We start from the raw sequence: 13,502 nt of genomic DNA, 5'->3' as shown, positions 1-13,502 counted from the left end.
TGAAGAGCAGAAAATTACACAGCAGTGCTGCGCTCACACTACAGGGCCGACATCATGACATGATGAACACTTCAGCTTCCTCACTCTCATCTGTTATTACTGACAGGGGGGAGATGAGGGTCACTGGCGCTCACAGCGGCTCCTCTTCCTCATCTTCCTCCTGCAGGAGAATCTGTGAGCTGCAGAGGGAGAAAGCCAGCCGGCGTCAGGGAGAGACTGAGGGACTGTGCTTGGACAGAGAGAGGGCTCAGACGCACACACACACTCACACACACACACACACACACACACACACACACAGAGAGCCTCTGTTTCTCTAGCACCTGTAGCTATGGCAACACTCTCCATCTCTCTCTCTCATTCTCTCTCTCTCTCTGTCTTTCTCTCTCTCTCGCTCTCTCTCTCTCTCTCTCTCTCTCTCGCGCACTCAGAGAAAGTTCTGCTGGTGCTGCTGTCTGCCGCGGAGGGGGCAGTGTTTCTGTGGAAATATCCCGCTCCCTCCCTGTAAGAATCATCGCGGCGCTGAACTTTCGTGGGTGCGAGCTGAGTCTTCACGGACGTCAGTTTGACGCAATCGGCGGTGCCACGTGTGAATGCGTGGGCAGCAGAGAACGAGAGAGCGATGCGGGCAGAGATTCCTGTGAAGGGCACTGTAATTATAGTCTGAGTGTAATGGCAGTGTGCGCATTAGCGGCGGTGACTGGGCTGCTCAAACACACACTAGTGCTAATGGAGGGCACAGCTCTCAAACACAGATATGATTCAGACGGCAGACCTGCTCCAGGATAATGATTACAGTGACTGTCCTGCTCTGACTGATGAGTGCTAACCGCCAGTCCCTTGTGTTCTTGTGTCCCACAGATATGGCTCTCTTGATCTAGAAGAAGCAAACCCTTAATCTATCTTCATCACAGTGATCAAGCGAGACCCCAGCTCAATCCTCTAATCCAGCATCCACCGGTCCTCCTGAGGAGACATCATGGAGTGGCGTTTGGTCTCGCTGGCGTTGTGCATATGTGTGTGCGCCATGTTCAGCCCAAGTCTCTGCACTCCCTCTGGCCCGGCCTCTGCCACCTGTGCCACCCTGGAGCAGAGCCGATTCTTTGGCGTGTTCTCCTCCAAGACGGCCCTACCCTCGTCTCCATGCTCTTGGACCCTGCAGAACCCAGATCCTCGCCGATACACCGTCTACATGAAGATCACCAAACCCACAGAGTCCTGCACTCCTCGCCAGATCCGCACCTTCCAGTTCGACTCCTTCCTGGAGACCTCGCGCACCTACCTAGGTATGGAGAGCTTCGATGAAGTGGTCCGGCTGTGTGACGCCTCTTCCTCGGTGGCCTACCTGGAGTCCAGCAAACAGTTCCTGCAGGTGCGCAAGGTGACGCCACATCTGGGTCTGGAGCACGCGGAAGAAGAGGAGGGCAATGATGAAGGCAGCCAGTTCAACGCTGAGTTTCTGGTGGTGGGCAAGAGGAACCCCAGTATGCCCGCTTGTGAAATGCTGTGCCAGTGGTTAGGAGACTGCCTCGCCACCAGCACCCACGGAAACCCTTGCGGCATCATGGCCACACCCTGCCAGTGCTGGGAGCCACCCAAGAAGAAGACGACTGGCTGCTACAGGGGTGGAGTCTACACGGAGAAGTGCTCACCTGCTGCTAGAGACAGCAACCGCGACGCTGAAATCATGAGTAAGTGTGTTAGATGCAGAGTTCTAGAACTAACCCATGTGGTCAATAAAGTACAAACGAAATCATTTGCACCCCGAAAAGCAGAAGTTTCTGTCCTCCAGCAGGAGCAACAGCTCTATAGCCTCTCTGCCCAATCACCACCCCCCCCCCCCCCCCCCCAAAGCCATCAATGCCTGCGGTCGCCATAGCAACAAAAGCAGCGCATACAAAGAGCGCCTCGGGTATTAAAGCACTTCAGCCTTTCAGACGGCCGTATCATGGTGCGTGCTGGCATTTGGCCTTCAAAGACCTTTTGTTTTGAAAAGGTTCTAGAGCAGTTATTGGTACGCCGCCCCGCTGCTCAGAGGCTGCCCCTTTGACATTAAACCTACATTTATGCCAAAACAATGGCGCATCGATTGCCGATAAGCTGACGGCAGATTTGACGCCTCTATTATGCTCATAAAGTTTATATGCAGATGCCAGAGTTGTCCAGCAGAGGGCAGCAGTGTCACAGTGACTCACTGGCAGTGAATGTTCCGTCCTCCTCCTCTCGGCATTACCCACACACTCTGCTCTTCAGCTCAGCTCATCTGGGTTCCTCCACTGCTTCTACACTGTAGATTGTGACAGAAGTTGTAGTAGATAGTGTCAGTCCAGTTCTCAGGGTCAGTGTGCACTCTTAACAGAAGTGTGTGTGTGTGTGTGTGCAGAAGGCTGGAGCGGGTGGGGCCGCTGGTCTGAGTGCAGTAGCGAGTGTGGTGGTGGAGTGCAGGTGCGCAGCCGCGCATGCCAACCTGAAGATGGCATCTGTGAGGGCGTGGTGGAGGAGGGACGAGCCTGCAACCCTCAGCCCTGCATCGGTCAGTTGCACATCCATACCAGTACACCACAGTGAGTGTGTGCGCATGCTGTCACATCTTACATGTGTGTTTGTGTTCATTTACACAGGTCAAGTCCGTCAGAAAAGCCAAGGTCTGCGCTCCATCATCGGCCAGCGGCGTGACTCTGACGGCACCCTCATGGCTAACCAGGCCCCTCAGAAAGGTGTGTTTCTATGGCAACACTAAATCTGCTCCAGCCGGCAGCAGAGCAAGTGCTGAACTAAACCAAACCCTCTCTTCCCCATGCAGAAGAGGCGCAGCAGGACACGTGGTCCTCCTGGAGTGTGTGTTCTGTGAGCTGCGGTGAGGGCTGGCAGTCTCGCACCCGTTCCTGCATGAACTCCGCTCAGTGTATCGGCCCTTTAAGAGAGAACCGACCCTGCAACAACACCGCCGTCTGCCCAGGTACTTCACGTCACACACACACTCGGTTATGTTTAGTTATGTGGCATGGGGCGGGGACTGATGAACTGTGCTGTGTGCAGTGAACGGAGCCTGGGATGAATGGGCACCCTGGAGCCTGTGCTCCTCCACGTGTGGCCGTGGGTACCGGGATCGAGTCCGCACCTGCAAACAACCTAAGAACGGTGGAGAACCCTGCCGAGGACCCTTCAAACAGACCAAGTTCTGCAACATTGCCGTGTGCCCAGGTGAGCAAACTCTTCGCTAGTCCACATCTCGCCAGCAGAGGGCGCTGTAGACCTCATTCCCTCACAGCTCCAGCATTTCTCACTGTACTCTGTGTTTGTCTGCTCTATAGTTGATGGATTCTGGAACGACTGGTCTGCGTGGACCCCCTGCTCATCCTCCTGCTCCAATGGGACGACTCAGAGAACCCGCGAGTGTAACGGACCCTCATACGGCGGCTCCGAGTGCAGAGGGGAATGGCTGGAGACCAAAAACTGCTTCCTCAGAGACTGCCCTGGTACACTTAACACCTGCGCACACATGTGTTCCTTTAGGGAGTGTGTGAGTGTGTGTGTGGCTAAAGTGTGTTGTGTGTCGCCCTCTAGTGGACGGCCGCTGGCTGCTGTGGAGCTCCTGGGGCGCCTGCAGTAAGTCCTGCGGTGGCGGGCAGCAGCTCAGGCAGAGAGTGTGTGAAGGGCCGTTCTTTGGTGGACAATCCTGCAATGGAGATAAAGCAGAGATGAGGAACTGCAACGAGAAGCGCTGCCCAGGTGAGAGATATAGACGTGCATATTCACTGACGGAGATGAGTGTTCATCAGAGCAGCGTCTGTAAGTGTCTCTACTGCTGTCTGCAGAACCACACGAGATCTGCGGAGAGGAGAACTACGGCAGCATGGTGTGGAAGAAAACTCCGGCCGGAGACACGGCTGCACTGCCCTGCCCTGCTGACGCCACAGGTACTGATCCGAGACCTGCTCCTTCAGTCTGAAACTAGGTCACAGGAACTCCTGGCCTGATCTGAGTTCTAGAGATGCAGTCTTCAGATCAGCCCCAGTGTATCCGTCTATGTTCTGTATATTAATGTGTAAAGCAGCTCTACAGCAGGTGTTCATCACTGCAGCACACTGAGCTCAGATCAGGGAAGGACTTTAGTGGCCAGAACTTGACTATAGCAGCTGTTGTAGAGTCGCACTAACCCTGCTGCGCCCCCTGCAGGCCTGATCCTCCGCAGATGCACACTGGACGCTGTGGGTCTGGCCTTCTGGGAAAACCCCACTCACATCAAATGCGTCTCTAAAGACTTCCAGGAGATCCAGAGCTTGGTAAGAGAGACAGACACACACACACACACACACACACACACACACACACACACACACACTGACTCAGAGCTGACGTGTGGTGTTTGCAGATGCGTGATGATGTGGATCAGTCTCAGCTGGTGGAGGGTGTGTCGGCGGTTCTGTCCCGCCTCAGGGTGGCGTCGGCGGGCAGCACACGCTACAGCGGAGACCTGCTGACGGTGATGGAGATCCTGAAGAACAGCACCGAGATCTTCAGAGGATCCAAGATGAGCCTGAGCAACGCTGATGTGGAGGTACACACTGATCCACACACACACACACACACACTCATCAATGTATGCCAATATATGCTCATCTAACAGCATCTGTGTGTGTGTGTGTGTGTGTGACCCGCAGAACTACGCACACACCATCAGCAACCTCCTGCAGGACACACACCGAGAGAAATGGGACGAAGCTCAGCTGGTGAGTTTGAGGAGATTTTCTCTGAAAGCACACACACACTCACACACTCACACACACACACTCACACACTCACACACTCACACACACACACACACACACACACACACACACGCACACACACACACACACTTGAGGAGAAAATAGAGAAGCATAAATCTCGAGCTCCCACATGGCAATCTGTGACAGATGACTACACAGACACCTCACGCGCCCACACACACACACACACACTTACACACGTCAGAGAACACACAGATAAACACGTCAGAGAGCTGCCCAGACACACACACACACACACACACACACACACACACACACACACAGATGTTTAGCTTTTAGATCACATTTTTACTCATTTATTTTTAATTTCTTAATTGATAGTTTTTATCGTATCATATTATAATATTTCTTTATGTGTGTGTGTGTGTGTGTGTGTGTGTGTGCGCACACAGATGGGAGCAAACATCAAGCAGTTCTTCAGTCTGGTGGAAAACTTCATCGACATGATCGGCCGCCAGATGAGGGACTTCCAGGACATCTACGAGGTGACGGAGAATCTGGGTGAGTGTCAGACGAGCTGTGTGTGTGTGTGTGTGTGTGTGTGTGTGTGTATATATGTTTGTGTGTGTGTGTGTCTGACTGTCCCGTGTCCCCACAGAGCTCAGTATCCAGAAGCGTCCGCGCACCATCAGCTCAGACGTCAGTTTCCCGCTGAAGGGCTGGCGAGGGATGATCGACTGGGTGCGCAACTCTGAAGAGAAGGTCACAGTGTCACGCAACGCCCTGAGCCTGGACGTGCCAGGTACACACACACACACACACTCACACACACTCAGAGTCCTGCAGGAGTGTTGGACGTGTCTCTAATGCTCCTCCTAATGTGTGTGTGTAGATGCTGAGCAGAGCACCGGCTTCGTCACCGGCATCGTTCTCTACAGAAATCTGGGGCCCATCCTGTCCTTACAGAGGTACACACACACACACACACACACACACACACACACGTGTTATGGAAATGCCAAGACTTGCATAAATCTAATTGGCATAATTGGCAGATGATCAATAGCTGATCAATACTCTCTCTCTCTCTCTCTCGTCCAGCAACAGCACGCTCCTGAACTCTAAGGTGGTCACGGTGACGGTGAAGCCTAACCCAGGGTTCCTCTCCGCTCCGGTGGAGATCGAGTTTCCTCACCTGCACAACGTGAGTCTCTGTCCTGTCAATCACACCTCAGTCACATGTCAATCACTCACATGGGGGCGTGTCTTGTGATCTTATCCACACCCACTGACCAGACTGTGTGTGTCTGTCTCTGCAGGGCACCGTCAACGAGACCTGCATCGCCTGGGACGAGAGCGAGAGGTGGGTGTGTGTTTTGTGCGTTGTGTGTTGTTTGTGTGTGTGTGTTGAGTGTGCATGTGTGTATGTGTGTGTGTGTATCGCAGCTCTAAAGGTCACACTCTCTCGTCTGCCCTCAGTACACTGTGTCACATCAACACCTCCCTGACAACCGCTAATCATATGCAAATGAGCCTCCGCCTACTGACACACATCACTTATGACCTCATGAATATTCACAGGACATTCGAAACCTTTGCATAGTTCTTTCACCATCCCACACACACACATTCACACTTATGAACACACACACACACACAGAGGCAGATGGTCCTCGTCTGATGGAGTTTGGGTGTTGACCCGGCTGTAGATCTCTGCTGAAGCTCTTCAGTTTAATACTTCACCCTGAGCAGGCGGTGCTGTACTGCTCTATTGACCAATCAGCATCCAGAAACACACACACACACACACACACACACACATCAGTTATTGGTCAAGTGTGACACTCCACTGATCTTATATCTGAGTGTTTCAGTGTGGAGTCTGTCTCTCGCTGAACACGGAGCTCAACCACCTGCTCTCAGACCTGTGCCAAACACACACACACACACACACACACACACACACTGTGAGAGATACACAGTCACACATTGACACACACAGAGATATGCATGCACACACACATTGATACAAACACACACACACACACACACACACACACTGTAAGTGTGTCTTGTATATTCCCCATTACTGCAATATACACACACACACACACACACACACACACACACACTGCTGTATCTCCCAGCTCTGATATTACAGCAGCTTCACAAAAAACAACAGAATCAGTGTGAAGCAGCTCTCAAGCACTCATCATCATCATCATTATCATCATAATAATAAGCATAATAATAATGATGATGATGATGATGATGATGATGATGATGATGATGATGATGATGCAGGATTGAGTAGAGCACTGACAGTAGACAGCAGCTGTTGGAGGCGGCAGCAGTACAGTGATGATCTGTGTGTAGTTTCTGCTGTTGATTATATGTGATATGTCCTCATGTATGATATATGTCATGTGTTGAATAGTCTAATATGTGGGCGGAGACTGCAGTGTCAGTGAGCTGTCAGTCATCTGCAGATTCTGATGAATAAATTTGCTGTATGAATGTGTTCATCTGCATGAATATGCTGTAATCTGTAATAAATATGCGGTCTGCACGTGTGTGTGAGTGTGTGTGAGCTGCTCTGCTCTGCTCTCTCTCTGTGTGTGTGTGTGTGTGTGCGGGCTTTATTTCCGAGTGTATCTAACCCGAGTGTGTGTGTGTGTGTGTGTTTGTGTGCGCGCGCAGCTCGTCTCTGCTGGGCTCGTGGTCCGCGCGCGGCTGCAGATCAGTGTCTCGCGACTCCAGCACAGTGTGTGTGTGTGACGGACTGACCACCTTCGCCCTGATCGCGAGACCGAACCCCGATCCGGTGAGTGACCGACCGCAAATATATGTTCGTATGTGTGAGTGCGTGCGTGTGTGTGTGTGTCCATCTGTGTGTGTGTGTCCGTCTGTGTGTGTGAGGCAGAGAATGATGAAGCGCGCTGATCTTCTGTGGTCGTCTTTATGTTCTCCTCTGATTGATGAAGCGAGGCTGTGATCAATCGATCTTTAATCTGTCTTCATCGATCTGATCAGCTTTTATCAGCGTTTCCGTGTCGTTTCAGTGCATGAGTGTGTGTGTGTAAGTGTGTGTGTTTGTGAGTGTGTGTGTGATCGGGACCGCTGTTTTGATCTTTTTGGTGCAGAAGCAGTTGCCATGGTAACCGCATCCGCAGCCTCTCGCTGTAATTCAGTTATCAGCGCGAGGGAAAACAGCGCGGCGACGCGACGCGTCAGAAACAGACGCTTCCGTTTATAACCAGCAGCGGGAGCGCGCTCTTTTGACGCGTCGCGTCGCGCAACGATTATCGGGTTTAAAGACCTGTTACACGCCTTCATTGTGTGTGTGTGTGTGTGTGTGTGTGTGTATGAATACTAAACGTTTTTTAATTTTTCAAGGGCAAATGAAAGAGGGCAGCAGCTAATAGAACAGCACATGTACTGTGATGTGTGTGTGTGTGTGTGTGTGTCCAAGTGTACAGTCATTTCAGAGGTGGCAATTGCCTACCTGCAGGACACACGCACACACACACACACACACTCAGCTGGTAGCGTTTAAATGTGCTAATGTGGAGCAGCAGAGAGGGAATGTGGAGCGCTGCGCTCACCTTCACGTCTCCTTCACACCCGCTGCCCTGTTTCTGCCAGTCATCCAATCCTGAGGGACATGTGTGCGTGTGTGCGCTTGTGTGTGTGTGCGTGTGTGCGCTTGTGTGTGTGTGTGTGTGTGTGTGTGTGAGCTTGTGTGTGTGTGTGAGACACTGACGTTTCCGTGTTTCTCCACAGAACATGGACAGGTCTCTGTTGCCGTCGGTTACGATGATCGTGGGATGCGGGGTGTCGTCGCTCACCCTCCTCCTCCTCATCATCATCTACGTCTCGGTCTGGAAGTAAGACAATCTGCTTTTCTTTTATTGATCGTCTGCTGATATTACTGTGTCATGGCTGATTACTGATATCCGCTATAGATGAGTAATGAATTAAAGGGCCAGTAACCTCATCACTCAGTATTTAGAAAGCAAAATAAAGCCGTCACAATCATCATATTTATTTATAAAATCATTTATTTCTTGCACTTTTCAATAATAATGTTTATCTAAAAGCATAGCTTTGCACAGCAGTGGAGGTCCTCAGAGTCCCCGGGGCCGAACGCTGCATTGTGTTGAGCTGAAGCTAATGTGGAGTGTTTCCCTCCTCAGGTACATCCGCTCTGAGCGATCCGTGATCCTGATCAACTTCTGCCTGTCCATCATCTGCTCCAACGCCCTCATTCTGATTGGCCAGACTCAAGCGCGCAACAAGGTGAGCCCGAAACCTCTGACCAATCAAAGCTTAGATGCCCAGCTCTGGGGGCGGGTCTCACCTGTGTGTGTGTGTGTGTCTCACAGGTGATGTGCACTCTGGTGGCGGCGCTCCTGCACTTCTTCTTCTTGTCCTCCTTCTGCTGGGTGCTGACTGAGGCCTGGCAGTCCTACATGGCCGTCACGGGGCGCCTGCGCAACCGCATCATCCGCAAGCGCTTCCTCTGCCTGGGCTGGGGGCTGCCGGCACTGGTGGTGGCCATCTCTGTGGGGTTCACTAAAGCTAAAGGCTATGGAACCGTCAACTAGTGAGTAACTGTCCCACTGCCGGTCCGACTCTCTGCTTCACTGTGGAGATGAGTTTAATGCTGTGTCCTCGTAATGCTGTGTCCTCGTAATGCTGTGTCCTGTTTGTTCAATGCTGTGTTCTGTTCTCCGCAGCTGCTGGTTGTCTCTGGAGGGCGGGCTGCTGTACTCGTTTGTGGGTCCAGCAGCGGCTGTTGTTCTGGTGAGGAGCCACACATGCTCACTGCACTATTACTGCACTCACACTGCTGTCACTGCATTTGCTGACGTGCTCCTGTGTGTTTTCAGGTCAACATGGTGATTGGTATTCTGGTTTTCAACAAGCTTGTGTCAAAGGACGGCATCACTGATGTCAAGCTGAAAGAGAGAGCAGGGTAAGGGAAACACTCAGCCACACACACACATACACACACACACACACACACACACACACTCCTGCAGCATGTGTGCTCACTGCGCTGTCCTGCAGGGCGTCTCTGTGGAGCTCCTGTGTGGTTCTGCCTCTGCTGGCGCTGACCTGGATGTCTGCAGTGTTGGCCATGACGGACCGCCGCTCTGCACTCTTCCAGATCCTCTTCGCTGTCTTCGACTCTCTGGAGGGCTTCATCATCGTGATGGTGCACTGCATCCTGCGCAGGGAGGTTCAGGAGGCGGTCAAATGCAGAGTTGTGGACCGCAAGGAGGATGGGAACGGAGACTCTGGCAGCTCTCTGCAGAACGGCCACACGCAGCTCATGGTGAGTGTTCATGCTAGCATTCTCATGACTCTGCGTGCTAACAGCTAGCATGTGCTAACAGCATTTCTGATTTTTCCCATGCACAGTCTGACTTTGAGAAGGATGGCGACTCAAACCGACCAGGTGAGTCTCACATGATCGACAGCTTAATGCATTCATCTCACCAAACAGCATGACTCCTGATGTGTTCTTAAGATGCTAATCGATTGGCATTGCTCTTCTCTTCAGGTGGAATGAAGAGCTCCTCTGAGGAGAAGATGCCCCCTCCACAGATGCCCCTGCCCCTCGGCCCAAACTTCCACACGCTGCCCAACCCCAGTGGGAAGAGCCACATTCCCCCAGTGCCGGAATACTCCAGCCACACACTGACCCTGCGCATAGAGAAGGGCCGCGACCCATCCTGCGGGAAACCAGTGTATGTGTGTGACAGCGAGCTCTTCAAGCAGCTGGATGCGGATCTGGCTCGTGCTCAGGCAGAGAGTGTGTGTGCGGACGGCAGCGGGTACGTGCTCCTGCCCAACACCACCTCCACGCTCCGCGCCAAGCCCAAAGACGACTCCAGTGGCTCCAGCAAGTACAACATCAGCACCGACCTTCCGCAGGCACGCCTCATGCACATTAGCGGAACCTACGCCGAGCCGCAAGCTGCCTACGCCACGCAGACGCTGCCCGCCGACCGCGTCAGTGTGTCCTACTCAGAGCGGGACTCACCTATCCAGAACATCCACAACATCTCCAGCGAGAGCCACATGACCAGCAGCCTGGGCGACACCTTCGACTCCATGAACTCCATGATGTCCAAGAGTGAGACCATCTCCACACTGTCCATGAGCTCCCTGGAGGTCAGCGAAGGGGTACGAGACTGCTCCACTGCTCAACCATCATTCTGTTCAGTATCAATGTGATGTTAATGTTGTCCTGTTTCACTCTCACAGAGGCAGAAATCTCGCTATGCAGAACTGGACTTTGAGGTAAACACTCGTGACAAGGTCTTCTTGGTTGAGTGTGTGATTCTGCAAGGTTTAACCGTTCCTTCATCTCTCTTGCAGAAAATCATGCACACACGAAAGCGCCACCAGAACATGTTTCAGGATCTGAACAGGAAAGTCCACCATGCTGAAAAGGACAGGGAGTCTCCGGCCTCTGACAGCAAGGTGAGCCACTGAACACACACACACACACACACACACACACATACACAGACACACACCTGATCTATCCTGTGTGTTTACCCTGCAGTCATAACTCTGTGTTTTCTCCGCAGTCCGTCAGGTGGAGCGTTTCCTCCGCTGGCAGCGACAAGACCAACCACAGCGTAAGTGTGGCCATCCTTTGACAGACATTGAAGATATTTTCAGATTGCGAGTCTCTAACCCTGACATGTGTCTCTCTGCAGGATAAGCAGCCGGGGGCCATGGACCGATCCTGGGAGAGCATGAGCAGGTCGCAGGCATCTCCGCCTGCATGGGTGCGCAAGGACCTGGAGCCGCTGCAGGCCTCGCCGCTGGACCTGCAGGCGGTGGAGTGGGAGAAAGCAGGAGCCAGCATCCCGCTCGTGGGCCAGGACATCATCGACCTCCAGACAGAGGTGTGAGGGCGCAACACCAACGCTGAACACCTCGGTGTGCTTTTATTTGGGAAAGAGAGCGGAAATGAAGGTATGAGCCTGTGGAGGCAGAGAGCGAGCCTGTAGCGTCTGTCATTGAACACGCGTGTGTCCGGCTTCAGAAGCAGCTCTCGGCTCAACATGACTCTGACCTCAGCCATCAGAAGCGGAGAACGGGTTTCAGAGAGATTCTGGCCGGTTCATCGAGAGCTTCTCCCAATACTCTTCCATTGGTCCAGGAGGTGCCTGTGATCGCTCATTTTTCCGCAAGTCCATGTTGTGATGGGCGAATCTTCCCACAGGAGGGTCGAGTGCAGGAGTTGCGGCTCCTTCCGGAGCGGATCTCCCACAATCCTCGCTGCGTCAGACGGACACAGAAACACTGCCGTCCTGTCGTCTCTGTTTCTAGCGCTTTGCCTGAAGCATTTCTGGACGCTTCCAACAAACTTTGGGGAAATATATGTAATGAAACTTGAAGAAACGTTGAGAGCTGAGCATCAGTTTCCATCACTCCTCTGTTATTATTGCGAGACCTTTATGTTACTCGTTGGTTCTACTGATCATGTTATGATTTGAAGTTTCTCCTGTTGTCTGCACATTTGTGTTCATCGAGATTTATTTATGAAGTCATTCCCAAAAGCAGCAGCAGCAGCAAGATGGAGTACCCCTGCAGAGCATTATGGTTAATGTAGGCGGAGCAGCAGTGACTGTGTAGCCTTGGACTCTTTGAGGACGAGCTGTTGTTTCTCCTCATCTCCACCGGATCAGACCACTGTGTTCCCCGTTTCCCACCGCAGCTCTTTTACGGCCTTGTGAATGAAACCCCAGCACATGTTACGGGCTCCGGCCCGCCTGTGAACTTCCGCTGTGTCCGCGGGAGAGACTCCCAGTGCAGTAGAGATGCCTGGACTGGACTGGCATCAGTGCAATATGAGGACAGATGCTTGATGCCCAAGCAGGACTGGCGTTAGAATCTTGATTTTTGTTAACCATTTTCAGAGTTTTATATATCTAGTCTTTATAGAGCATTTAGAAACCTTTAACACTGTTCACAGACTATATTAGATATTAAACGAAGGACGACACAAGACGTGTGTTTTGCTGCTAAAAGAGGAAGGAAAAGCACGTCGTCCACACAGAGTAATAGCCTAGAGATATATTTGACTGTGCTTCAGGAAAGCATTATAGATTTTTTACTTGATTCCTCCATGCTGAGACACTGAACCTTTGGGCGTCTGTACGGCCACCAACCTGTGCGTCTCTCTCTGTACGTGAAGATATCCTTCCTCGCGTTTCTGCGTTTGCGAGAGGTTCCTGATGTCTGTCTGAATCTGTGTGTATTTCACCTCCTGCTGTGAATGTACATGTTTGAAGAATAACAGGTTAAAGTGTCTCTTTGGAATAAAATAAAACAAATTAAAATGACACCGCATCTCTCTCTGTTTTCTGATTGCAAATGCACTCCCTGCAGCACCTAAACGAGTGTTTTCAGACAGGTTTCCCCTCGTCTGTCATTGGTCAGTCACTCAGATCTCAGCCCCGCCCACACAGTGTGACCTGTGTTCATTGAGCAGATGACTGAACATTAAATGAGCACAGCGCACACTCTCTGAACATCATGTGCAGCGCCATTACTTCACAGTCATTCATAATAATCAACTCTCCATGTCTAATGCCAAAATCACTTCATTCATTCATTCTTTCATTTTCTTTTCGGCTTAGTCCCTTTATGAATCTGGGGTTGGAATGAACTATAAACTTATCCAGCACATATTCACGCAGCAAATGCCCTTTCAGCTGCAACCCATCACTGGGAACCACC

General features: G+C 51.9%; 1 protein-coding gene across 1 annotated transcript in view; it reads left to right on the top strand.

Annotated features, from left to right (window-relative positions):
* The window catches only part of adgrb1b (adhesion G protein-coupled receptor B1b), a 14,648-nt gene extending 1,541 nt beyond the window's left edge, over positions 1 to 13,107 (top strand). The window contains 29 exon segments of the mRNA NM_001447109.1: positions 862 to 1,691; positions 2,384 to 2,533; positions 2,622 to 2,717; positions 2,804 to 2,959; positions 3,040 to 3,204; positions 3,315 to 3,479; positions 3,568 to 3,732; positions 3,819 to 3,920; positions 4,180 to 4,286; positions 4,376 to 4,561; positions 4,665 to 4,733; positions 5,186 to 5,294; positions 5,392 to 5,535; positions 5,626 to 5,701; positions 5,835 to 5,937; positions 6,053 to 6,096; positions 7,434 to 7,557; positions 8,517 to 8,620; positions 8,930 to 9,032; positions 9,119 to 9,339; positions 9,473 to 9,539; positions 9,626 to 9,711; positions 9,807 to 10,074; positions 10,161 to 10,197; positions 10,303 to 10,928; positions 11,010 to 11,045; positions 11,124 to 11,228; positions 11,339 to 11,389; positions 11,471 to 13,107. Coding sequence (NP_001434038.1) covers positions 980 to 1,691; positions 2,384 to 2,533; positions 2,622 to 2,717; positions 2,804 to 2,959; positions 3,040 to 3,204; positions 3,315 to 3,479; positions 3,568 to 3,732; positions 3,819 to 3,920; positions 4,180 to 4,286; positions 4,376 to 4,561; positions 4,665 to 4,733; positions 5,186 to 5,294; positions 5,392 to 5,535; positions 5,626 to 5,701; positions 5,835 to 5,937; positions 6,053 to 6,096; positions 7,434 to 7,557; positions 8,517 to 8,620; positions 8,930 to 9,032; positions 9,119 to 9,339; positions 9,473 to 9,539; positions 9,626 to 9,711; positions 9,807 to 10,074; positions 10,161 to 10,197; positions 10,303 to 10,928; positions 11,010 to 11,045; positions 11,124 to 11,228; positions 11,339 to 11,389; positions 11,471 to 11,668 — 4,575 coding nt within the window. The 5' untranslated portion in view covers positions 862 to 979 and the 3' untranslated portion in view covers positions 11,669 to 13,107.
* The last annotated feature ends 395 nt before the right edge of the window (positions 13,108 to 13,502 follow it).

The sequence above is a fragment of the Danio rerio genome, chromosome 19 (genome assembly GCF_052040795.2).
Source record: "Danio rerio strain M-AB ecotype USA chromosome 19, GRCz13ab, whole genome shotgun sequence".
NCBI lineage: Eukaryota > Metazoa > Chordata > Actinopteri > Cypriniformes > Danionidae > Danio > Danio rerio.
This window is presented reverse-complemented; position numbering and strand designations above follow the sequence as displayed.